General features: G+C 39.3%; 2 protein-coding genes across 4 annotated transcripts in view; both read right to left on the bottom strand.

Annotated features, from left to right (window-relative positions):
* The window catches only part of LOC144690838 (kinesin-like protein KIF19), a 182,090-nt gene extending 168,383 nt beyond the window's left edge, over positions 1–13,707 (bottom strand). For 2 of the 3 annotated variants that reach the window (XM_078558678.1, XM_078558679.1), the window contains exons 1-2: positions 13,335–13,707; positions 314–439 (exon numbers count right to left, since the gene is read on the bottom strand). In XM_078558678.1, the coding sequence (XP_078414804.1) occupies positions 314–439; positions 13,335–13,379 (171 nt within the window). In that variant the 5' untranslated portion in view covers positions 13,380–13,707. The remainder of the gene's footprint in view (positions 1–313; positions 440–13,334) is intronic. The other variant, XM_078558680.1, reaches the window with a different exon arrangement.
* A 5,459-nt stretch (positions 13,708–19,166) lies between these two features.
* eif3ba (eukaryotic translation initiation factor 3, subunit Ba) overlaps positions 19,167–25,602 on the bottom strand; it is a 40,787-nt gene continuing 34,351 nt past the window's right edge. The window contains exons 16-19 of the mRNA XM_078558677.1: positions 24,579–24,656; positions 22,452–22,560; positions 20,864–20,982; positions 19,167–19,641 (exon numbers count right to left, since the gene is read on the bottom strand). Of these exons, the coding sequence (XP_078414803.1) occupies positions 20,879–20,982; positions 22,452–22,560; positions 24,579–24,656 (291 nt within the window). The 3' untranslated portion in view covers positions 19,167–19,641; positions 20,864–20,878. The remainder of the gene's footprint in view (positions 19,642–20,863; positions 20,983–22,451; positions 22,561–24,578; positions 24,657–25,602) is intronic.

The raw sequence follows: 25,602 nt of genomic DNA, 5'->3' as shown, positions 1-25,602 counted from the left end.
ATAGGGACAGTATTCTAGATCTTGGCACTTGGGCAATTGAAGGCATAGACACCAATGGTGCAGCAATAATGATTTGGAACGCACAAGAGGATAGAATTATGATCTAAATTTCTTGCATTTAATCATGCATCTGTGTATTTTCATTCCAGACTTCAATACTGGAATCAATCTATATCCTGTAATAATTTTAAACACCACTATATTGCCCCATATCTGTTGCATGCTAATTTAAAAAAAGCTCAACTTATCCAAATCTTTGTTGAGATTTGCATTTCCTTTTTGCCAGCCTAGTAACTCTATGTTATATTCTCACCAACGTCTCAACTTCCTCCTTATAGTGTGGAGTCCAATACTGCACACAGCTCTCCAATTCAGGAATTCTTAACCTTTTTGCTGCTAAAGTTCTCACCTTCCCATGTTGTGAAAGCTTCACAACCCTCTGGAATACAAAAGAAGTATCTTTTCTGTATAAAAATTAGTTATACAATTAAACATATTATTATTATTTTAAACAAAAACAGAATTGCCTGGAAAAACTCAGCAGGTCTGGCAGCATCGGTGGAGAAGAAATCAGTTAACGTTTTGAGTCCTCATGACCCTTCGGCAGAACAGAACAGTAGCTTTTAGCATTTTGTTTTTATTATTATTATTATTTTAGTTCTACTTACAACTTGACTGCTATCCTCCAGTCTCTCCCCTTCTTGGGTTGAGATTCTTTCTTTTCTTCACACCCCGATTGTCCAGAGAGAATTTACATAATTATCTTACCAATTTTCAAGTTCTTTGTACCTTAAGCAAGCATTGTTTTTTTAATTCACATATTGTATAAATACAACACTGGACACCATTCTAACTTCCAGTGGTACAGCAGACAGTGACTCAATTACAACTTTCCCACTTGTAAACTTCACTCATGGAATTACAAATACAAGGCATACATATGCACCAGTATTATATCTGTATAGAGCGGCATTAATTTTATATAATTCAGTTGCACAGCATGTGTAACAAGCCCTGTTGTGACTTATGTTTTTCCCACACAAGTGGTGCAATGCATGCACTCATTCTAAAGAAATACAAACACTTTTCCAAATTTGGGATTTTCTTGCAATGGCAGGAACCATCCAGCACAGGCCCAGCATTTGTCAGTTGCAACTTTACAAAGACCAGAAAAAATTTACAAACAAGGACAAGACTTGTTAACTGTCCCATCCATCTCCCTCCCTCCAGTGGCATCAGTCAAGAGATGTTCTCCAATGAGATTAAATCAGAGCTGGTACCTCTTAGTGTGGATAAAGAGAAAGAGAGGAATTGAGAGAGAGAGAAAAGGTCAAGCTGGTCTGTGTGTGAAGCAGAGGAGTCACCTGCCTTTTGGATGCAGCATGTGGAGGGAGACACTGGAGGGAGGGAGATGGGTGGGACAGTTAACAAGTCTTGTCCTTGTTTGTAAATTTTTTCTGGTCTTTGTAAAGTGTTTGTTCATGGGATGTGAGCATCACTGGCTAGGCCAACATTTATTGCCCATCTTTAACTGCCCTCAAGAAGGTGGTGATGAGCTGCCTTCTTGAACTGCCGCAATCCATGTGGTGTTAGGGAGGGAATTCCGAGATTTTGACCCAGTGACAGTGAAGGAACGGCGATATACTTCCAAGTCAGGATGGTGAGTGATTTGGAGGAGAACTTCCAGGTGGTGGTGTTCCCATGTATCTGTTGCCTTTGTCCTTCTAGATGGTAGCACTTGTGGGTTTGGAAGGTGCTGCCTAAGGAGCCTTGGTGAGTTCCTGCAGTGCACCTTGAAGGTGGTACACACTGCTGCTACTGTGCGTCGGTGGTGCAGGGAGTGAATGTTTGTGGATGGGGTGCCAATCAAGTGGAATGCTTTGTCCTGGATGGTGTCCAGCTTCTTGAGTGTTGTTGCAGCTACACTCATCCAGGCAAGTGGGGAATATTCCATCACACTCCTGATTTGTGCCTTGTAGATGGTGGACAGGCTTTGGGGAGTCAGGATGTGAGTTGCTCGCCGCAGGATTCCTAGCCTTTGACCTGCTCTTGTAGCCACAGTATTTATATGGCTGGTTCAGTTCAGTTTCTGGTCAATATTAACTCACAGGATGTTGATAGTGGGGGATTCAGCAATGGTAATGCCATTGAATGTCAAGGGGTGATGGTTAGATTCTCTCTTGTTGAAGATGGTCATTGCCTGGCACTTGTGTGGAACGAATATTACTTGCCACTTGTCACCCAAGCCTGGATATTGTCCAGATCTTGCTGCATTTGGACATGGACTGCTTCTGTTATGATATGGCAGGTGGAATTTGCGGGGCTGACCAAATCCCAAAGGGAAACTTTGTCAGGTTATTGGGCAATTTGTATTTATTATGAGAAGATATGTGTACTGAAGTCAGGAGTTAAGATTCCACTACCACTTTTGGAGATTTTAAATATTAAGTTAAGATATTTATTAACAAAAGAAAGGAAAATTTAAACACACAAGATTACATTTGCCCAGTTAAATTTTGTCTCATAACATTTCCCAAATTATTTCTACTTAGCTAGACTCACAAATAAACACCCTTATCCAGGCAACTGTCTGTATAGATTCTTAATCTATAAAACATACAGTAATACTACTCCAAGGCACCCACTGTTGCTGTAAGGGAAGTATCTCACAAGCTTCTCTCTCCCTCTCACTCAATAATGGAAATCCAAGGTTTGTAAGAAAACCTTGCTTTCTGGGACAACCAGGCACTTCTCTGGGGTGGCTAGAGGCTTCTTCCTTCACAGGTCTATCTTCAAGATCACATGGCCACACACACACCTCACACAGCTTTCAATCTTTCCTTAAATACATTTCTTCCCCTTCACTTTTATCTATTGTTTTTAACGGTCTTTTGAAAGTTACCTTTCCCAGAATCTAAAATCTTTCTTGTTGTCTTTGTGGCTACGACTTTTGGGAAAAATAAACTTAATAACTTTGCTTCTTTTATTTATGATTGCCAGTTGTAAAACTTCCTTTGATTTCTCTTTAAAATTCACCAGTTAAATATTCAACTTCTCAATCGTCTCCTAATGCAAATTCCTATTCATGTTGTATTTACTGATATCTCATTTTAGATTGTCCATTTCCACTTCAAAAATGCTTGCTTAACACCCAACCTTTTGATGATTTAAACCTTGCAGTCTGACTGTCTTTAGTTTAATTAATTAGTCACACACACATTCACACAGCCCCCACAAGCCTGCTTTACAGTATCCTACAGTAATATTGAAAAAAAAATATTTTCTTTACACTTCAGAATCTGAGGAGTCGCGAATGGTGCTGAACATTGTGCAATCATCAGCGAACATCCCCACTTCTGACTTTATGATGGAAGGAAGGTCATTGATGAAGCAGCTGAAGATGATTGGGCTTGGACAGGACCCTGATGAACTCCTGCAGTGCTGTCCTGGAACTGAGATGATTGACCTCCAACAACCACAATCATCTTCCTTTTGTAATGACATGGCAGGTGATGTGTGCCAAGGCAGATCAAATCCACAAGGGAAACTTGGCCACGCTATCATAACGGTTTTGCAATTTGTATTTATTACAAGAAGATTTGGGCAACGAATTCAAAAGTAATGAGTCCACCAACACCTTTAGGCACTTTAAAAACTAAATTAAAACATGTATTCACAAAAGCAAAGAATTCAAGCACACACATGAGATTACAGTTACTTAATACTATAACAAATCCCCAAATTCCCAATTAACCTGACATCCTCTTTAAGGCAACAGTCCAAAATAGATTTTAGATTTAAATAGCAAGCCAGCACATTTACCACAACACCCACTCAGCAGTGGGATTCAAAAAGCTTTTCTCCAACTTTAGTTACTGGACACAGGAGACTTTTACAAACATGGCTGGAGGGGTCCCAAAGCTGTTTTACACACTCCTTTTAGTTCTCATATGGCCCCAAAACATCACCTTCCTTCCTTCTTTATATATGTTTTTCTCTCTTTAATCTGAAAATTCCATTGTTCTATATATCCTTGGAAATATACTTTTCCAATAATATAAAAAAATCTTTAATCTTGCCAATATGGTCAGTACTTATTGGGAAAAATAAACACAATAACCTTGTCCTATTTATCTGGTTAGTTGTAAACATTGTACAATTCCTTTGAAACTCAAACGACTCCTTCACTTATCTAAAAAAAATGCAAATTTCCTTCACACCATACAGGGGAAGGCCTCATCCATGCTTACTCATTAGCATTTCAAATGCCTTTTACCCCTAACTTCTTTTCCAGTTTGCAGACTAACTCTAATCTAATTAAACCTGTCCTGAACATATAATAATTCTTATAATATAATTGTGATTTATTGTAAAGGTAGGTTAATAGTGGGGTTTGGATAGTGTCTCTATAGGGCAGAATTTTCCATTTGGCTCAACACACGTGCGTCCCAACGTCATTGCGAAGTTGCGCAATATTTAGTTCGGTGGGTGTGCGCCGGAGTCGGCTGCGTGCCCGCCGATAATTGAAAAGCCTATTAAGGCCATTGACCAGGTCATTAACCTGAATTTTACGCTGCCTGTCCAACCTTACGGTTGGCGGGCAGGCAAAAAGGCCAAGCGGCCTTTACGTTTTTTATGAAACCTCATCCACAAGTGGAGTGAGGTTCCCTAAAGCTTTTACAAATTAAATACTGTTTTTGAAAAATAAAAACATGCCCCATCTCATGTGACACACTCACACGAGGGGACGTGTTTCATTACATTTTTATTGTATTTATTTATTTTTAAAGCATTTCAAGGGAGTGAAGCGAGAGAGTGCTGGACACAATTCTCCCCCCTCCCCCCACCCCCCACCCGCATAGGTAGCGGGGGGAGGGGGGGGGAGGAGAGCCTTAACTGACCTGCCCGCATGAAATTGCGGTGCAGAGCCAATCGCAGGCGGCAGTCAGCCCCACGACCACCCCCACCCGCTCCCGCCGAGCCTGCCCGACGAAGGGAAAATCCTGGCCTGTGTGTGTGTCTGTGGGGCTGTAATTGAATTGGAGACAGCAGGTCTGGAGGCTTTGACGCATCAAGAAACAAACTAGGTTTAAAACGCTAAATACGTAAACATGGCTGAAGTTTTAGAATGAGGGGTGTAAGAAAAATTTGCATTTTTAGATAAATTAGGTTAGTGTAAGTTTCAAAGATATGGTAAGATGTTACGCCTAGTCAGAAGAAGCTAAGCCAAGCAGTGCGTTTATTTTTCCCAAAGGTTACTGATAAAATAAGTACCATGAAAGATTTATATTATGAGAAAAGTAAAGTTTCAAAAACATATGGAAACAATGGAATTTACATTATAAAGGGAGAAACTTGTACGAAGGAGATGAAGTCATGTGTCAGAAGGGAGAAGGCATTCTAAGATCTAAACAAGTGTGAAAAGCCTCCAGCCTCTGTGCATCAAGTTGCTGTCTACAGGAACCGAAGCTGAGAAAACTCACTTTGAATGCTGAAACAAAAACAAAAAATGCTGTAAAAACTCAACAGCATCTGTGGAGAGAAAGACAGAGTTAACGCTTCGAGTCCGTATGGACTCAAGTCAAACAGACTCGAAACGTTAACTCTGTCTTTCTCTCCGCAGATGCTGTTAGACCTGCTGAGTTTTTCTAGCATTTTCTGTTTTTGTGTCAGATTTCCAGTATTTTGCTTTTATCACTTTGAATTCTCCTATCTCAGGTATTGTGCTGCTTTGCCTGGGTCGGTTTAAATCTATTTGTTTTTCTGTTGCCTTAACGGGGGTGTAACTGGGAGCCAGATTAATTAGGGGTTTTAGGAGTTATTATAGTAGTAATTTGCAGACCTATGTATGTGCTTGAAATCTTTTCTTTTGTTAATAAATGTTGAATTTAGTTTTCTAAAAACCTCTGAAATTGTGGTAGTCTTCTTATTCTGAATTCAGGGCTGCGTCTCAAAATAAAATACAAATTGCAAAACAGTCATGACCATGTGATCAAGTTTCCCTCATGGGTTTGATCCACCTGGCACACATCATATGCCACGTCACAACAAATCACACATGCAGGACCATCTATACTCACACACACAATAAACCACAATAACATTATGAAAATTATTATAGTTTTGTGACTCTTTGTGCTAGGTATGACTCTATTATCTCATTAATATCTTGTAATTTTTTTGGTGGACCCCTTGACACCTTCTTAAGACGACCTCCTGGTTGAGAACACCTGTTCCAACTGAGGTTTTCCTCGCTTTTCCTATTTTATGGAGGTGCTACCCTCAATGTCCTGGACTGTACTTCCAAATCCCTATATTCTTTCACAGCATTGATCTTACTTCAATTTAGACTATAATTAGTGCTGTTAATAATTTTCTGATCAACACGTGTTATGCCACACTTACTTATGTTGAACTGCATCTGCCACATTTTTAGCCAATTCCATCTTTACAATACACCTTTGCAGCTTATTTTAGTGTTCTGAAAAATTAACTATACTCATAGCTTATTGTCTGCAAGCTTCGACACAGCACCCCCGAGGCCTCTCCACATCAGTGATATATACAGTGAACACTGTGGGACACTATTATCCACTTTCAACCACTCTGGGAAAACTGCCTTTAACACTGTCTTTCTGTTTTCCCTCTTCTAACCAATTTTAACAATTAATACATGAAAAATAATGATTATGTACTATCAGCAAGTAAGGTTCTTCAAGCACTCAAAATTGTCATTTCTATTCTGTACAATCTTGCATGTAGACAAACAGCCCAAAGTGCATCATAGAGGAATAATGCAAAAAATGACACTTGGTATTACAGAACTTGAGTATTTCTGAAAAAGAGATGCTGTCTAAGCTTTTCATCTTGCACTCATCAGGACAGATGCAAGGATGCTGAATTTTAAAGGGAGCAACAATTTATACTGAGAGAGAAAAGGTGTAGATTGGTTGAAACATTGCTATGGAGAATGCATCAGGGAACTATTGTTCCCCCATGCTTTCGTTTGATTCAAAAAAGGCTCAATGCCTGTACATGTTCTTGTTCCTCTGGGCAAAGTACGTTTTTTAAGTAATAATCAGTAAAATGGATGCTGAGGCAATATGAAGATGGGTGAGAAAAAGCTTTGGTAAAGAATTAGATATTTAAGGGGGAATTGAAAAGAGGAAATGGGATGCAGAGGTAGAGGGGTTTAGGCAGTGAATACCAGTATGAGGCCAAAGCAGGCACTAATGGTGAAGTGAATGGAGGGGAATTCACAATGGGCCAGTCAGGATACTGAAACGTTAGACAGTAGTATAGCTGGGCTGGAAGAAGTTACAGGCATAGGAAGGAGGCCATGGAGGGGTTTAAACAGCAGGGTCAAAATTTTATACCTGTGCTGTTTAGGGATCAGGAACAAAACAATGGGAGTTTGGCTGCTTTACCACCACAAGTACAATTTAATTTCAGAACCAGCTAGACTAGTGGCAAAAAACCATCAGTTAAGCTGTTAGGCGCAGGTTTGTTGCTGTTGCCCGCACGTGTCTTAACCACAGCCACTGCTTTGTAGGCCAACAAAGACAAAGGTAATGCGTAAAAGGGCTTGGTACAAGATAGCATACAGATAGCAGATATGTTGATAAATACAAGTTAGGAAATCAGCATTTGAAAACACAATTAAGAGCATGCAGTCAATTATACTGTTTATAATTTCCATTCTTTTGACATTAGACTGGGCTGTGGGCTGGAGATACAATACTGTGCCCTAAAAATGACACCAGTATCAATACAGACATTTCTGAATTGAAATTCCACACTGACGTGGGGCACTGCTCCATGGGGTATTAGTTCCAGTCTGACAACCTGACAAGAGAAATAGAAAACAGATGCCCCAGATGGTGGTGGTGGTTTGGGGGTTGGGGGTTGGCAGGAAGTGGCCACAGATAACATAGATACAGAGAAAATCTCTTAACATTGTACAAATAAGACATTTTAATTTCATAAAAATGTATTTGTTGTTCATGTAGAACTAGTTAGGTTGAGTTTAGGTCAAACGATGAACAATGGAGACAGTAAGTGGTTGTATTCTGTTAAGGACACAGCCATTATGTTAGTGGTGATATATTCAGTCTTAGTTAAGCAGCGGCTGTGGTTAAGACATGTGCGGGCAACAGCAACAAACCTGCGCCTAACAGCTTAACTGATGGTTTTTTTTACCACTAGTCTAGCTAGTTCCGAGATTAAATTGTACTTGCGGTGGTAAAGCAGCTAAACTCCCATTGTTTTGCCAAAGCTACACTGACTGAGCCATCTGCTGGGGGGTTCTGAGAACATATTGGAACAAAGCTCTCCTCAATTTTCAATACCCACTGGGGAGAGGCACCTTGTCTCTTTCTGGCATCTCCCTATAGTGCAGCTGGGTATAATAAACCGATGGCCTGGAAAATTAATGTGTGTCCTCCCTCATCTTGGCATCACTCCTTAGCTCTGAAGAGTCAAACGGGCTCAATGCGTTAACTGTTTCTCTCTCCACAGATGCTGCCAGACCTGCTAAGTTCTTCCAGCATTTCCTGTTTTTATTTCAGATTTCCAGCATCCACAATATTTTGCTTTTACTATTGTCACTCCTTAGTGTTTCAGGCCATTGTGTCTTTCAATGCCAAAGCAGTGCAAGCTTGAAATAAGCAATGAATCAAACAAAGCTATGCGTGTGCATAACAATGAAACTGATAATGAAGACTGAGCTCAAGATTATAATCTATATTCTTACTTCAGACCTCTTATTTAAAATATACTAAGGGCACCATGTCAAGACTACAGTTTAGAAACGTACTCTCAAAAAGCAGTTAATGAGAACTTTAAACCCAACAACAGATCCCAGAACTTTATGCCGACAAAAGAAGTCCTTTTTATTAAATCTGTGAGGAAGTATAAGTCTTAGAACTGTGGTGTGTTCCGAATGCCCATCATGTCCACTGAAAGTTGCAAATGAAATTCAATGTTCAAAGTTGTGACCATTAGCCAAGTATGCAAGCTGGTCTTGGAGGGGGTGCTGTGCCCCTGCACATGTAGCATTTCAGTCACAAAATAAGTTGACAGACACAAAGTGGCTTTAAAGCACTGCAATGATGTTGCATGAAACGTTAAGTTAAATGTTCAGAAGGGAAGTATTTTTGGTAGGTAAGTTAGCATTAGTCCAATGGTCTTCCTAATCCTTGACTATATTTTGAGCAGTAAGCCATATTTGCATTTGTTAAAAATGCCAAGCTTGAAATCTCATTTAATGCAATAGCTTTCTTGACAGAATTTCTGATAACTTAAAATGCTATGTACACACTGAATTTTGTGAAAATAAAGAATGGAAAGTCGTGGGCAAGCTATCCAATCAAGGACTCTAACACACTTATTTAATGTAACTAATTTAACTCAAAATGAAATAAAAACATACACAAAAATGTATTTGACAGACATGAAGCAGTGACGGAGTGAATACTGCAATGTTAATATTTGTATCAATTGAAATTCTTCTGACACTGCTCAAGTAGCCTAATACCACATACCGGTAAAGCTTTTCACAAACTAATCACAAACAATACATGAACTATTCGGAAGCTTTCTTCTTTATCTTTATTTATCTTAATCAAGATAAAGAAGAAGTGTGCTTATGACAGGTGTGAGGTAGAAAATAAAATTGAGAACTAAGAGGAATACAGAAGGTTCAGAGGGGGAGGTGGGGGGAAAAGCATATTAGAGAAGCGAAGAGGAATTATGAGAAAAGACTGGCAGCCAACATAAAGGAGAATCCCAAAGTCTTCTATGGGCATATAAATAGTAAAAGGGTGGTAAAGAGGAGGGCCGATTAGGGACCTGAAAGGGAATTTACACATGGACAAAAGGGGCCATGGCTGAGGTATTAAATGAATACATTGCATCCGTCTTTACCAAGGAGGTAGATGCTATCCAGGCCATGGTGACAAACGAGGAAACTCTGTCACTAGAAGGGCTCAAAATTGATAAGGAGGAAGTGTCGAATACATTGTCGGCACTTACTGACAAGGTACTGGGACCGGATGAGATGCAACCAAGGATATTGAAGGAATGAGAGTAGAAATTTCAGGGGCACTGGCCATAATCTTTCAGTCTTCCCTAGACTCAGAGGAGGTGCCAGAGGACTGGAGAATTGCAAACATTATACCTTTGATCAAAAAAGGTTGTGAGGATAAGTCCAGCAATTACAGACCAGTCAGTTTAACTTCAGTGGCGGGCAAGATTCTAAAAACAATTATTTGGGATAGACTTAGAAGTCACATGGGAAAATATGGGTTGATAAGGATGAGCCAGCATGGATTTCTAAAGGGGAAATCGTGTTTAATTAAATTGCTGGAGCTTTTGAAGAAGTAACGGAAAAGGTCGATGAAGGAAATGCTGTTGATATAGTGTATCTTTCAAAAGGCATTTGACACAGTGCCACACAACAGACTTGTGAGAAAAGTTATTGCTCCTGGAATGAAAGGGACAGTAGCAACATGGATACAAAATTGGCTGAAAAAATAGGAAGCAGAGAGTAATGGTCAATGGATATTTTTCGGGCTGGAGGAAGGTTTGTAGTGGAGTTCCCTAGAGGTCAGTATTGGGACCTTTGTCTTTCCTGATATATATTAATGATCTAGATCTTGGCATGCATATGGACGATTTCAAATTTTGCGGATGATACGGGGCTTGGGAGTGTTGCAAGGAGGACAGTGTGGAACTTCAAGAGGACATAGAGAAGTTGGCGGAGTGGGCAGAGGGGTGGCAGATGAAGTTCAATGTGGAGAAGTGTGAGGTGATGCATTTTGGTAGGAAGAACATGGACAGATAATAAGATAAGGGGCGAAATTTTGATGGGTGTGCAGGAGCAGAAAGACTTGGGTGTATATGCGCATAGATCATTGAAAGTGGCAGGACAGGTAGAGAGAGCAGTTAATAAAGCATATAGTATCCTGGGTTTTATTAATAGAGGCATAGAGTACAAGAGCAGGGAGGTTATGCTGAATTTATATAAGACACTCGTTAGACCTCAGCTGGCATATTGTATACAGTTCTGGGAGCCACATTATAAGAACGATGTGAACACATTGGAGAGAATGCAGAAGATGTTTACAAAAATGGTTCCAAGGATGAGGAACTTCAGCTATGAGGATAGATTGGGACTGTTCTCCTTGGAGAGAAGGCGGCCAAGAGGAGATTTGATAGAGATGTCCAAAATCATGAGGGGGCTGGGCAGAGTAGATAGGGAGAAGCTGTCCCTGCTCGTAAATGGATCAAGAACAAGAGGGCACAAATTTAAAGTGATATGTAAAAGAAGCAAATGTGATGTGAGATAAAACTTTTTTTACACGAGTAGTTCAGATCTGGAATGCACTGCCTGGAAGTGTGGTGGAGGCAGGTTCGATCGAGGCATTCAAGAGAGCATTAGATGGTTATTTGAATGGAAACAATGTGCAGGGTTATGGGGAAAAGGCAGGGCAATGGCACTAGGTCATAATGCTCATTTGGAGAGCCAGTGCAGACACAATGGGCCGAATGGCCTCCTTCTTTGCCATTAAAATTCTGTGAACTGAATTTGTAGAATGCAGCATGCACAGTCCATTCTTTTGCTTCTGTTTTCATCAACAATTCTCTCTCCTGCTAAAGATACAGACTCATTTGGGTGCAACAATCATTCTCCAATACACTACCTAAGCAACCATTAATCGTGAGAGAGCCTCACAGTGTCAGCTGGCTAATTGACAAGAAGGTCTATCACAGCTGAGTCTCAACCTGCTCTTTACACGACGTTCACACGTGCATTCTCGCCAGAGGTCACTGGATGGTAGCAGCAGGGACACTGGCTTAAGAACCCTTCCCCTAGCCCAGCGGTTCTCAAAGTGTGGTCCAGGAGACCACTGGTGGTCTGCTAGAAGCTTCATGCTTCACTGGAACGAGGGCACACAATTTAAAAATAAGGGGTCTCCCATTTGAGGCAGATAAGAATTTTTTTCTCTCAGAGGGTCGTGAATCTTTGGAATTCAAAGATTCAAGGGTCATTGAATATTTTTAAGGCAGAGGTAGATAGATCCTTGACTAACAAGGGAGTCAAGGGTGTTATGAAGGGTGGGCAGAATGTGGAGTTGAGGCCACAAGTAGATCAGTCATGATTTTATTAAAATGGCAGAGCAGGCTCATGGGGCTGAATGGCCAACTCCTAATTCGTATGTTTGCATGCAAGGGTCCTTGAGGTGGTCCGTGAGCTGGTCGAAAATGCAATTCACTGATGTGCAACGCCAAAGCCTTGTCCCTCCACTCATGCGATGTCATACAACCAGACCAACTCCCACATGCGTGGCACAAGTCATCATAGGCATGAGCAACACCAATGTAGCTTTATAAGCAAGGTTTATGGTACTGTTCATTTTGTTTGATTAATACCTCTCTTACATTGCTACTAGTTTCTCAGGAGAAGATTATTGTGATGATTTTATAACATTAGAATGTTTCAGATAAACACATTCTCTTGTAGCATTAATGTTTACAGTATGAAAATGTCTATACCTTTGTTTCTGGCACGAATTAATAATTTGCCAATGATATTTAATAAAAACAATGCACATACATTTATTAAATAGTGAAAAAGCAGTAATAACTTTTTCCAGAAATATAGACGCAATAGCCAGTCAAGACCAGTAAATGCTCCACAGGCTCTTATGCTCTGCCAGTGGGCCACGGATGAAGGAATTTGAGCAATACAGCCCTAGCCTCACCCAGAGATACTGTTAAACTACAACAGCACTACTCTATCCCAGTTGAGCTCAGCTACCTCAGTCGTTGAGGGTTTTTGAACCTGTGACCTTCATGGTCGGCTTACATCAGATCCACTTGATTATGGAGGCTGGCAAAACCAGTTAAATTTCATGGGAAAGTGTGTTGCAAAGCAAAAATTAAGCAAAGCTCCAGGGCACCTGCCTAACCTTTACATCCTAGATTGTCAGCCTTTGTTGGCATGTCCCATGGGTCCCAGCAGTTCTGGGAATCATGTTTCACTCAGCACTGTATGATCTCTGCCTGCATGCACTTATTCTGCTAAACTCCCATTCCCTTCCTATCACGAAGATCAAGTTAACCTTGACTCTGACTCCAAATCCCAAGTTTTGCTTCAGGCTTTAGTTTGGCAGGAATATGCCAACGAGTTAGACCCTGGTAAATCCATGAAATCTCAGGCTAGTCTCTAACTTTAAATTGTAACAGTTTGTCCTGACTATATGGGGAAGAAACACTCTAGTAGCAAGACCGAGGTCTCGCTATCCATCCCCCACAAGATATTATTCACCCACCGTGAGCTGGTGACAAATCCTCGACTCTCCTCCCAGTTCCTTCATGACTGCGGAGATTCTGCCCCCCTCAATATCCAGCTGATATCTTCCATTCCTTGCGCCCAGGATTTTACTCTCGGGACTTATCCGCTTCTGGTTGTAAATTTTACCGTGAATGCGGAAACGTTTTGTCCCAGTTACTTATCAATTGTTTGATGTTCAGCGGCAGGATTCTTGTTACCAGAAAGCCTTTGAGCGACGCTCATACGTCCTGAACGGCGGCGTCAGCCCAATAAACCGTGCAGCAATTCTTAAAACACCAATGCAAAACATGATTCCGTTAAAAGTAAGAGTAGCAGCTTCAATCGATTTGAAGCGACATTAAAACTCGGGAAGTAATTACCGAGTAAAAGCAACTGTCGAGCCAGAGCAATAGAAACCCAGGAAACAGTTAATGAACCATCACTGTTTATAATGAAGGCGGAGCAACTACTTATAGAGTAACTAAGTTACAGGATACACAGAGTGCTTAGCAAGATGAAATAGAGCAAAAAGCTGGGATTTTCAGTGGCTATTGAAGGGTGCGGTAGAAACTAGGGAGGCAAAGTGGTTTGAGACAAAACTCCAAAGAACAGAACGCAGCGGGCGAGACATAGGAAATGTTTCCCTTTGTTGGGAACCAAAACTCGGGATCATCAATCTAAAGTAGTCGCTAATAAATGATAGGGAATTCAGCAACTTCTTACCCAGAGAGTGGTGAGGATGTGGAACTTGCTATTGCATGGAGGAATTGAGGTGAATAGCATAGATGCATTTAAGAAACTAAGTAAATGGAAAAAAAAGTTATGTTAGAAGCAGGGTCCGAGGAGGCCCTTGTGATACATATAGCATAGACCAGTTTGACTGAAAGGTCAGTTTACGTGCTGTAAATGCTATGTAATGCTGGTGAAAGGATCTCCATTAGTCCCATGGCAGGAGCAGTAGTCCACCATTATGGGATGTGCAGGATTAAGGGGTTGGTGAGCATTTCATAGGCCCTGGAGGGATTGGAAAATCAAGACACGGAAAATCTTGGAAGGCAATTTGCTTGGCAAAAGCAGAACTAATTTTTTTTTGGCACAATATTTTTGTTACCAAAATATTTTTTCAAAGAACTCAACTTAAATAGTTGACCATGACTTCTCTGCCATCAATTACCATATCAATTTAGGTGTTTTCATTATCTTCTGTGCTAAAATGCCTCATAATCCAAAACAGATGTTAGCTTCACTGACCTGTACACTTTCCTGAGATATGCTGTGGCGATTTTTAAAGGTTGATGTTAGATGTTATTTTCTTGTCCTCATGCATTACTCCTTTTACAAATGATTCAATTGTGCCAACTCAGACTTACTTTACCATCTCATTGTTGAGTAATATTAGCTTCAGTAGTACCCATGCTCACCTGGGTTTCTTCAGTCAGTTCTTTCATGTAACAATCACATTTGCACTCTACTTGGCTACCTTCATGGAATTTTCAACCTAACCTCGGTTGTCCTAGAGCAACATCTTCCTGTATACTCATTACTTCACTATTGAACTCTTGGTCTATTCCCTCCTCCTAGCCTGGTCAATAGCAGACACGAATAGGTGGTTCAAATTGCAGATAGAATACTGCAGATGCTGGAAATCTGAAACAGGAAAAGCTGGAAACAGTTAGTAAAGCAATATCTGTGGAGGAAGGAAAGTAGGGTTAATGGTTCAAGTGTTTAACCTTTTGTCTGAATCATATAGTTTCCTTTTCATGTTTTTATTCATATCCAGTTTCTATATTATCCAAACCCAGCCTAGATAAGGCTAATTAAATTTTAAAGAAATTAAAACGCCTCGATCTTACTCATTTTTCCATTCAAAATCCTTATCCCTGTAGGCTTAACCAACCAGCGCTATAATTAAACATAGTCTTTGCACTAGCTATATCACAGCCTTCCCCTCTAGCAAGGGCATGTAGGTCTCCCATTTTAGCATCCATTTTCCCACTCTTTTAGACTGATGTGTTTATTTATTGATCTTTGTTGTCAGTATACATCTAGATCTCATGCTTAATATCAAAGAGGCAGCATGCAAATAAGGCGAGGAGCAAATATGGATCATACCAGAGGTCACTGTGGGAAGAGGAATTGCTGACATTAGGACAGCTAAGCTCGGCTACAGGATTGACTATGGGGAGGACTGGAACGATCAGCCATGTCAGAGGCTAGAGAGAACTAGAGCAGAACAAGGAATATCAGATCAAACCATCATGTAACCGTGAAAAACAAAGATCATTTGAAAATCTGAAAGAGATGCAAAACTAGCAACATTGATTTACCCACTGTACATGATTCTACAGTTGTGGCTACAGTAGTTGAATACATTTGCTGATACAGTATTATTTGAATAACATATACAAGCCAATGACACCAATTTATTCTGGATGATATGGTAATGCTTGACTTTTCATGGGTCACTCCAGGTTCGGTTCTCACAAAAACCTTGTTCATTCTTGGTATCCCTGCTCTATACAGTACAGGTAGCTGTAGTACAAACATGCCTAGTTTTTCTATAACATAAAAATCAGTGTCACAGCTGAATTCAGCTAAGTGACAGGATCCAATCAAGGAAACAGCTCAAACTAATATGGAACACAGGTATTTAACACACAACTTTTCAGATACCACACACAAGTGAGTCAAGGGTTATGGGAGGCAGGCAGGAAAATGAAGTTAAGGCCACAATCAGCCATGATCTTATTGAATGACGGAGCAGCCCTGAGGGGCTAAATGGCCTACTTCTATTTCTTATGATCTATAAATACTTGTCATATTTATAATAAATAAAAAATAGCAAAGCCAAAAAGTCCACAGCATCTTCACAATTATGGGGTTCTGTTCTTTACTGAGTATTCAAGAATGCAAGTCTTGAAAGGGAGCCTGTGATAATATTGATGGATTCCCAAGGACTCCCTGTCCTAACTCAGAAAATTGCCAACTAAGCAAATGAAAAACAGTGCTATTATAGCAGAAAATGTTTTTATTGGTAAATACACATACACAGCAACAAGAATAATGTGCTGGTAAGTCAACAATACAGAAAATGTAAATACAGAATTGGAGACACTGTGCTTGCAGCTCCATAGACAAAAATCTAATGTTAAATGTGGATAAATCTGATTTGCCCACTTCCCATTACTCAAAATATAGAATTTACTAGTGGGGAATGACTTACATTTAATATATTGGGGAATATGTACACACAAGGTTTAAGAAAATATTCTTAATGCACCGTGTTTAAAAATAATGTAGGACAAGGGGCATTTACTATATTAATGGCGAAATTTGATTAGAAGGCTAGTAAGCAAGATTTCGTTCTTCCAAGAGTTTAGCTTTTGCACTGTAGTGGGAGTTTTTTTCTCTTCCCCACCCCCCCCACCCCCCCAACCCCCAACCCCCACCCCCAATCCACTGAAATGTTAATTCACAGAAAATCTGACCAGTGATATTTCATTCTTTCTCCTCCCTTTTGAATTTTGTGTACGTCCAGGTGATGGATGTCAGCACTCAGGAGTGGAATGCTTCCCCGTTTTTCATCCAATGTTAGCATCAGTCAAGATGACATATAACATTACTTGCAGTTGAGCAATGGCAGATTGCTTTTCCCCAGCAATGCTCATTAACCCCTGAAAATCTGAAAGGAGTGCCCAGTGGCTGTTTTTCAGAACAGATTCTCTAAGCAAGGCCAATCTGTACTCAATTATGGGCAGTTTTGTACGTAGACTTATGCCTATCAGGAACTGGGCTGACACTCCAATTCATTTTATTTTAGGGCCTTCACTATCACTGTCGAAGAGAGACATTCATCTGCTTGCCCTGGCTGGATTCATATTCAAGCCTAGAAGGTAAAATAAAATCAGTGTGCCATCACTGCTTCTCACTTTGAGATCCCATTGCACTATACAAAGAGCATGGAAGTTCTCTCTGATAATTTTTATCCCTCAGCAAAAAAGCAGATTATCTGGTCATTATCACATTGCTGTCCGCAAATTGGTTATTACATTTCCTACATTGCAAGAACAAACTTCATTAGCTGTAAAGCATGTCGCGACACTGAGGTCACATGCAAGTTTTTCCTTACACCTCTATCCTCAGATTTTAGGATTTCCAGACCACCATCTTCTAACCACACTATATTTGAATACAAATGACCTCAAACAACACAGTTCATATGATTTCCATTACAATCTTTGCAAGTTTTTTCAATTTAAAAATATTTAGCTTTAATCCAAAATACAAATATAGTTAGCTATTTCTCACCATTATGAAACATGCTACAATTTAACAATAAGACGCTGAACATATATGAAACATGTTTGGCCAACTAAATAACCTGTTGTCATAGGGTACTGAAGAACAACACTGAGTAGAGTCAAGCTAAGCAGCTGTTACCTTTTTGAAACAACAGAGAATGAATAGAACAAAATCTTTTTGGAAGGCACTTCCACTTCATGGAAAACTTACGGGATCAACAGTAGGACTGATTATTTGATGCTACATGCAGTGTAGCAATTAGCAGGGATTTTCGCTTTTACTGATTGTGTCGATAATTCTCAGGTTTTTGCATTAATCCGGATCATTTCAGATTTAAAACCATTTTTAAAAATCTCTAAACAAGAAACGTGTATGTCTGTAGTTCCCCAACATTTTTCTCATGCCTTGTGAGAGCTGGATCTCCACAACTTTTTCATTTGCACTTAGCAGTGTCTAATGTTGTCTCCTGCATTTTCATCATCTCCAGTATACCAATAAAAATGTCAAATCCTCCTCCCAAACACCCACTTTCAGCCAAGATTTTTTTTTTAAAACAACTTCAAAGCTCCTGTTCATTTTCAGGAGAAAAAAAAAGTTGAAAGTGAGGTACTAAAATAACAGAGAAAAAATTGAAACATCTAAAAAATATCTGTTGCTTCAGCCAATGTTTTAGAAACATGAATAAATTTGCCTCCTCCTTCCCCAAGCTCCATGAAAGTCTCTACACACAGTTTGGGGACTTGATTGTTGAAAAGGGAGCATAGGTGCAAGGTATGCATCATTCAGAGCATGTTTAATTTGTATATCAGCAACATATAAGGTGATTTATCATTTTGATTAGATTTGTATAAAAGAGTTATATTAGATTATTACACACAAAAAAAAACAAACAAAACAGAGTGCCTTAATATATCATATGGTAGGGAGATAAGGTTTGAGAAATTAATTAAATTAAAGTGAAAAAAAAACTCATTGCAGCAGGCTAAGTTTTAAATTCAAAAATCACCTGAAGTCTACACTACTCATTTTTATAAAATTCAGTAAAATCTCAAGTTTAATACTGTTGCCCCAAAGGGATTTATTAACTAATTTTACAAAGTGACAGTCTGAAGGCCAATCAATAATTGGATTTGAGTTGCCCAGTCAAGAGTGCACTGCCGTAGCGAGGTTTAAATGTTCGACTACAACACCCTCATTTTAGAAACCGCACAGCAGCAATTTCCTAGTATCAGAATTATAAATGCAGCATTTTAGGATATTCTGCCAGCTCTATTTATACGTTCATAAATGAACATGTGTCCAAAGTTTAGTGTAATGCAAAGAAAATATTGTGTGATGCGATACAGCAGACTCCTGGAATGGAAAATTACTCTACCAACAGTCACAGGCCCTGCTCCAATGGTCTTGAGACACCATCATGCTAAACCAGAGATGGTGCTGAAAATGCATGAAAGTCAACAATGTACTCAACCCGTTTTCTTTGGATTAATGAAGTATTTAAAACAATAATCAATACACAGGCACAACATCAATGTTACTAAGCTTTATTTTATCCCATTAGAAGTCAAATATAACCTGAATGGAGGAGGATACAGTCCACTGTAGTGCTGTAATTGCACACTAAAATATGTATTAACCCTTATTGTATTCTCAATATTCCTCCATACAAAATGCTGTGTTAATTTACCATGGATGTAAAAATAGCCCATGGCTACAGGAAACTTTGAGTGCCTCAGTAATAATATACTTACACAACCACAGACAGCATCCACAGTGATTAGTGACAGTAGCACAAAGTAAACTGCAGAGCTGCTGCTAATTAGTGAAACGTATTCACAATTATTAAAAGTGAAGGCAGTGTCTTTATCACCACTGCAGAACTGATATAGTAAAAGGCACTGTGATGATTTTTGCAAGAGTGGAGCGCATTCAACTTCCAAAATGTAGAGGTCAAGTTCCAGGTGACGAAAGAGAAATCAGCTTCAACTGATGATATGGTGGCACTAAGGAAAAGAAATAGAAAAACAAATGTTTACATATGCAGATATAAAATTTGATTTAACAAATCCATCTACTTGCTAACCTTTATAATCTGCACATCTAAACATCAATATTTAACTCCAAATCCAGGGTTCAGATTTTTAAGGTGGGGCTAATATTTGTAGCCAACCTTCAGCCCTACAGAAACAATATGTACTCTAGGAGAGGTGACAGGTCAATTCTTCCTGATGTCTACAGTCCAATTCTTTTATGTGGTTTAAAGCTGGGGTGGGGGAACTGAAGTTTGATAAATCACTCAAGTTACATTATGTCAGAAATGACGGAGAGAAAAGGACAACTGAATTCACTAGGACGTAAAACTAAAAAGTTAAATATCTACTGTTTCTACAATAGAACTTTGACAAATTGAAGTTGCTTCTGCTAATATATAGACGCACTTTTTGTCATGCCAAGGTGGCAAGATATGGATTTGTTTCTAAATTCCACCAACAATAAATTCCCAACCTTGAACCAGCCATTGTAGCGGTCTTGCCTGACACCAGAAACTTCAGCACAAAATCCAGTCTGACACCCCACTGTGGCATTGAGGAAATGCTGCACTGTCAGAGGTACTGCCTTTCAGACAAAACATTAAAAAAGGTCCATTTTGCCCTCCCAGATGGACATAAAAGATCCATGCCACTATTTTGAAGAACATGAGAAGTTTCTCTGTTTACCAGGCCAATAATTATTCTCAATCAACCTCTGTAAAAAGTGATCTGGTAGTTTTCTCGTGGTTTCTGGGATCTTGCAAATCGGTTGCTGTGTTTCCTATGATACAACAGTGATTACAGTTCAAAAGTACTTCCTTGATTGTAAAATACTTTGGGACCTAAGTTGTGAATGATACTATTATAAATTGAAGTATTTCTTATTAAAAATTCACAATTTACATTAACAAAAGAATAACTCAATTATAATTTATGCTGGAAATATGTTAGGAAGTACAACTGCTTTCAATAAGTTATTGAAATGCGCAGGATTAAATTTTGCAATTATAAAACTTTATTTGAATAATAGTACAGAAGTGTTCAAAGACATTATTCAGGCTTTGAAGTATGCTTTTTCCCCAGATAAAATAAATTGTGCTCCAAATTCTGTGCTTAATAAGGTCTAGTTGGTCGTGGCTATTTTTTTTTTTTTTGCAGATTATGTCTCTCTGCTGTGATAATACAGTAGCCTTACCTGTACGTTATATGACTACTCCTGATCTCCAACAGGGATAATTTCTTCTGTGACGAAAAATTCAACGGTCTCTTCCTCCCAATCGTCAACATTACTGTCCAGCTCATCTGTGTCCACACCTGTGAGGTGATGAGCAGGAATTTTCAATTGCAAGTACATGCACTTTCTCAAAATAATATATGAACACCACAGGAGCAGATTTTTTTTCTCATTTGATATATTTTTGCATTCATCTACATGTTATTGCTGAGAAACAAACATTTCCCCATTTAGACACGCAGCATGAAGCATTCCAAGTCAAAAAATGGCACAGGCGTTTGCCATAAAGTTTTTTCTATTTTGTTCAACCCATATAAATGAGAGACAGCCTCATTTTCTACTGCACCAATCTTGCATTTCTATTCAATCCCAAATTAGACTATCACATTACAGACTGCAGTGGGCTACAGGGAACTAAGTAAAAGCTGCACACACCATCTAGGATTGTTAGTCAGAGCAAAGTAACCTTAGTCTCATCAATAAAATATTGGGTGGGACTCTGGTCCAAGAAATACAAGTGCTCCACAGCCATTGCACAACCCAGATCCTGATTCATTCCTGCTGACCCATCTCCAATCTATGATCTTATTTCCACTGAGAAGTGTAGTTTTTATAATATAAAGTATAAAACCCAGATTGCGTCGATAATTCTCAGGTTTTGGCAGTAGTCCAGATCAGTTCAGATTTAAAACCATCATTTTTTTAAATCTCTAACCAAGAAATGCGCTAATGTCTTGCAGTTCCCCAACATTTTTCTCGTGCCTTATGAAAATTGGATCTCCATATCTTTTTTCAACACAGTGCATTAACACAATCAACAATTTTCTACATAGGGAAGGGGCAAATTTCCACAATATATTTTACTCTACAATACAAGGATGGATGCTTTTCAAGACACTTATATTCAAAAAGGGCACTGCTCCCCTTTTTAAGGAAGATCAATGGAAAACTAAATTACATTGGAGGTCACATGATCTTATTGTCATTAAATAGAAGGTTTTTTTTTTGAAAACTAAGCTTAATCAGGTCAACAGCAGAAAAAAGGATACTGAGGAGATCTGTACAGGTAGTCTGACCTTGGAGTTCCAAATCCTTCAATACTTAGAATCTTTGATTTCATTAAGTCCATGAAAATACTTTAGTCCATGGCAGATTAGTTGACCCAGCGTATAAGACAGCCCTATTTTTCAGCGCCAAAATGCATGTTTAGGTCTATACTTAGGATCTAAGTCAACAACCCCCACCCCATTTTTCAGCTCAGTTATAAACGTTTAGGGTTATACTCGCCCTATAAGTTGATGCTTGGGATCAAGCAGGTGCGCAAGAGTTTAGGGCATGTCGACACAGAGCAGACCGTGCATGACATCACAAGCAGAAACGGCATCAACACTAGCAGTTCACATTTTATACTCAGCGTATAAGTCAACCCCTTGGTTTTGGAAGGATTTGCCAAAGCTTCAAAAGCCGACTTATACGCCACGATCTACGGTAGTTCTTGTGACTGCACGGTTAAACTGCTAAAAAAGAAAATGAAACACTCATTTATCACCTCCTCGGAGTTCCAGACGTTGGGGTTTCTGTTCTGCGTAAATCTGAGTGGCCTTCTCACGATATTTATGGAATTCTTCCATCATCTTGCGTCGCTTATCTACCAATTCCTTAAAAGATTAATGAAGGCTATTACACATTTTTTTTTTAAAAACACAAATTAACGAACACACAAGAATTAGGAGTAAGCCATTTGGCCCCTCGATCCTGCTCCACCATTCAATAAGATCACGGCTGATCTGATTGTCTGCCCCCTTAACCCTTGACTCCCCTGTCGATCAAAAATATAACTGAAGCCTTGAACATATTCAGTGGCCCAGCCTCCCCTGCTCTCTGAGGAAGACAATTCCACAGACTAACAACCCTCAAGAGAAAAAAAATTCTCATCTCAGTCATAAATGGGAGACCTTTAATTTTTAAACTGTGTCCTAATCCTAGACTCCCCTACAAGGGGAAAAATCCTCTCAGCATCCACCCTGTCAAGTCCCCTCATGATCTTATATGTTTCAATGCGATCACCTTTCATTCTTCTAAACTCTAGGCCCAACCTGCTCAACATTTTTTCAAAGCTAACCCCATCATCCCAGGAAGCAGTCAAGTGAACATTCTCTGAACTGCTTCTAATGTAATTACATCCTTTCTTAAATAAGGAGACTAAAACTGTACAGAGTACCACTGTAAAAACACTTCCCTACTTTTATACTCAATTCTCCTTGCGATAAATGCTAACATTCTATTTGCATTCCTAATCCCATGCTGTACATGATACTAACTTTGTGATTCATGTACCAAGACTTCCAGATCCCTCTGTACTGTACAGTTCTGCGGTCTCTCTCCATTTAAATAATATACTGCTTTTCTATTCTTCCTGCCAAAGTGGAAAAGTTCACATTTTTCCACATTATTTTCCATCTGCCCAATTTTGGACCACTCATTTAATCGACCTATACCCCTTTGTAGAATCTATGTCCTCTTGACAGCTTACTTCACTACCTTTGTGTCATCAACAAATTTAGCAACCATACATTCTGCTTCATCATGAGTCATTGATATAGGTTGTAAACAGTTGAGGCCCCAGCACTGATACATGTTGTACTCCACTTGTTACAGCTTGCCAACCTGAAAAAGACCCATTTATACCTACTCTCTGCTTCCCGTTAGCTAATATGTTACCTACTACACCATGAGCTCTTATTTGTGTGGCACCTTATCGATTGCCTTTTGGAAATCCAAGTACATCACATCTAAAAGGTTCCCCTTTATCCATCGCGCTTGTTACTTCCTCAAAGAACTCTAATAAATTAGTCAACTAGTCAAACATGATTTCCATTTCACAAAACCATGTCAGCTATGCCTGATTATATTGATTTTCTAATGTCCTTCTATTACCTCCTTAAATTGATCTAAAGGGGTGAATGAAGGGGGTATTTATTGAAAGAAAGACAAAAAGAAAATGGGGGGATGAATATAAATTTCAAATTTTCAGTTACCACGTTACAGCCAAGACACCGAGGAATTTGCATTTTAACAAAATGCCCAGAGGTAACTGAGTGCTAGAAGTAGAACAGATGATAACGATTTCAGGTGCTCATTACACATCTTCAAGTGGAAAGTGGGGATATATAATGGTTGGCTGAGTTGATACAACCTGTACACACACTCACCCAAAGCTAATATTACCTGTCATTTACTGAAAGGCAATTGAGCATTCTGATGCTTTACTCACCCTTAAACAGAAGGTAGATTTTTTAAAATTCAGTTTATGTAGAGAAGCTAATCAATTAAATAATTCTTAATCAATTTACTAATTCCCTTTTGGACAGAAAGTTGAAGACAACCTGTGTTTGATGACAATTTTGAGAGTTACGAGCTACCCATTCCTACTCCATTAACAAACTCAAGACATTATAAATGGTGCACTGTAGCTCAAGTCATATTAGGTTCCCACAGAATGAAAATCCTGAAGTTGGCCAAGGGAAGAGGATGGGGTTAAATAATTATTAGGACACAGGTTCCTGTGAAATTAGCTTATTTTCTTGAAAATTGTATGTCCTGCCAGTACACTTCTACATTTTCACTTTTGGATTTGTGACTTGTTAGTTTTTACTACAAAACATTAACTACTTACCTTGGAGGCCTTGGACTGACTCAAACGATCTTTCTGTTCAAAGATTTTTGAGTATTTCTTATAATCTTTTTTGATTTGCTAGAAAAAAAATGTATATACATTAACCAAGGTAGATGAAAACTATGCAAATGTAAATTTTAATTTGGTGAGTTTGATAACAGCTATACAAAATTATCTCACTGGCCCAGAAACATCTAACTTACCTGTACACTGAAAACGATGTTGTAAAAGTAATAAAACACCCAGGATCCTTAATTATAAACACATTTATTACAGTTGGCAAAGAGTAGCTATTGAACAGCCACATTTAGGTGGGTACAATCTCAATTCCCAGCTTATGTTAAATTAATGAGATCAGTCAGACTGTCTCAATGTGATGGACTAAAGTTCCTACACCTGATCGCTAATCTGTGACAACATAACAAAAATTGCTTATGGACATCGGGTGGGTACAAAATCAAGCTCAGTAACGATGCAATATTTAAATAACCTTCCAGCACTGATTAGGCTTATGGATGAAGAATGACCACTTAGTCGCAATTCCAGAGGGTGGTCTACAGAAGTTGAGTCCCATCCTGGAAAGAATGGGTCTCCTCAGGGAAGGAGTAGGAGAGAAAGTTGGCAAAATTAATGTGTTTATAAATTACTCTGAACAGCAAACTAAGTGGCACAGAAAGAGTGATTGTCTGGATTTAATTAAGATCTGCAGGTCAAAGTGTTAAATGGTTTTAGTTAGAAGTGTCTTTTAGTAAAAATAAAATATAAGCAGAAAAACAGAACAGGAGAACAGCAGATGTGTTTTAGACAGGATAAGAAATGAAGCAGGCAAGCCAGTAGAACAAAGAACAAGGCCAGGGAGTGAGTGAGTGTTGAAGTCAGGAGGAACAGACTCCTGCACAATCAGCAAGATATGGGGCAGAATTTTCCCCTGTTGGGGCCGGGGGGTGGAGAGAAGAGTTTAGGAGCGGGTGCTTGGAGGCGTGCCGCCATTTTACGTGGGCTGGCCAATTAAGGCCCGCCCAGC

The sequence above is a fragment of the Cetorhinus maximus genome, chromosome 15 (genome assembly GCF_964194155.1).
Source record: "Cetorhinus maximus chromosome 15, sCetMax3.hap1.1, whole genome shotgun sequence".
Taxonomy (NCBI): domain Eukaryota; kingdom Metazoa; phylum Chordata; class Chondrichthyes; order Lamniformes; family Cetorhinidae; genus Cetorhinus; species Cetorhinus maximus.
This window is presented reverse-complemented; position numbering and strand designations above follow the sequence as displayed.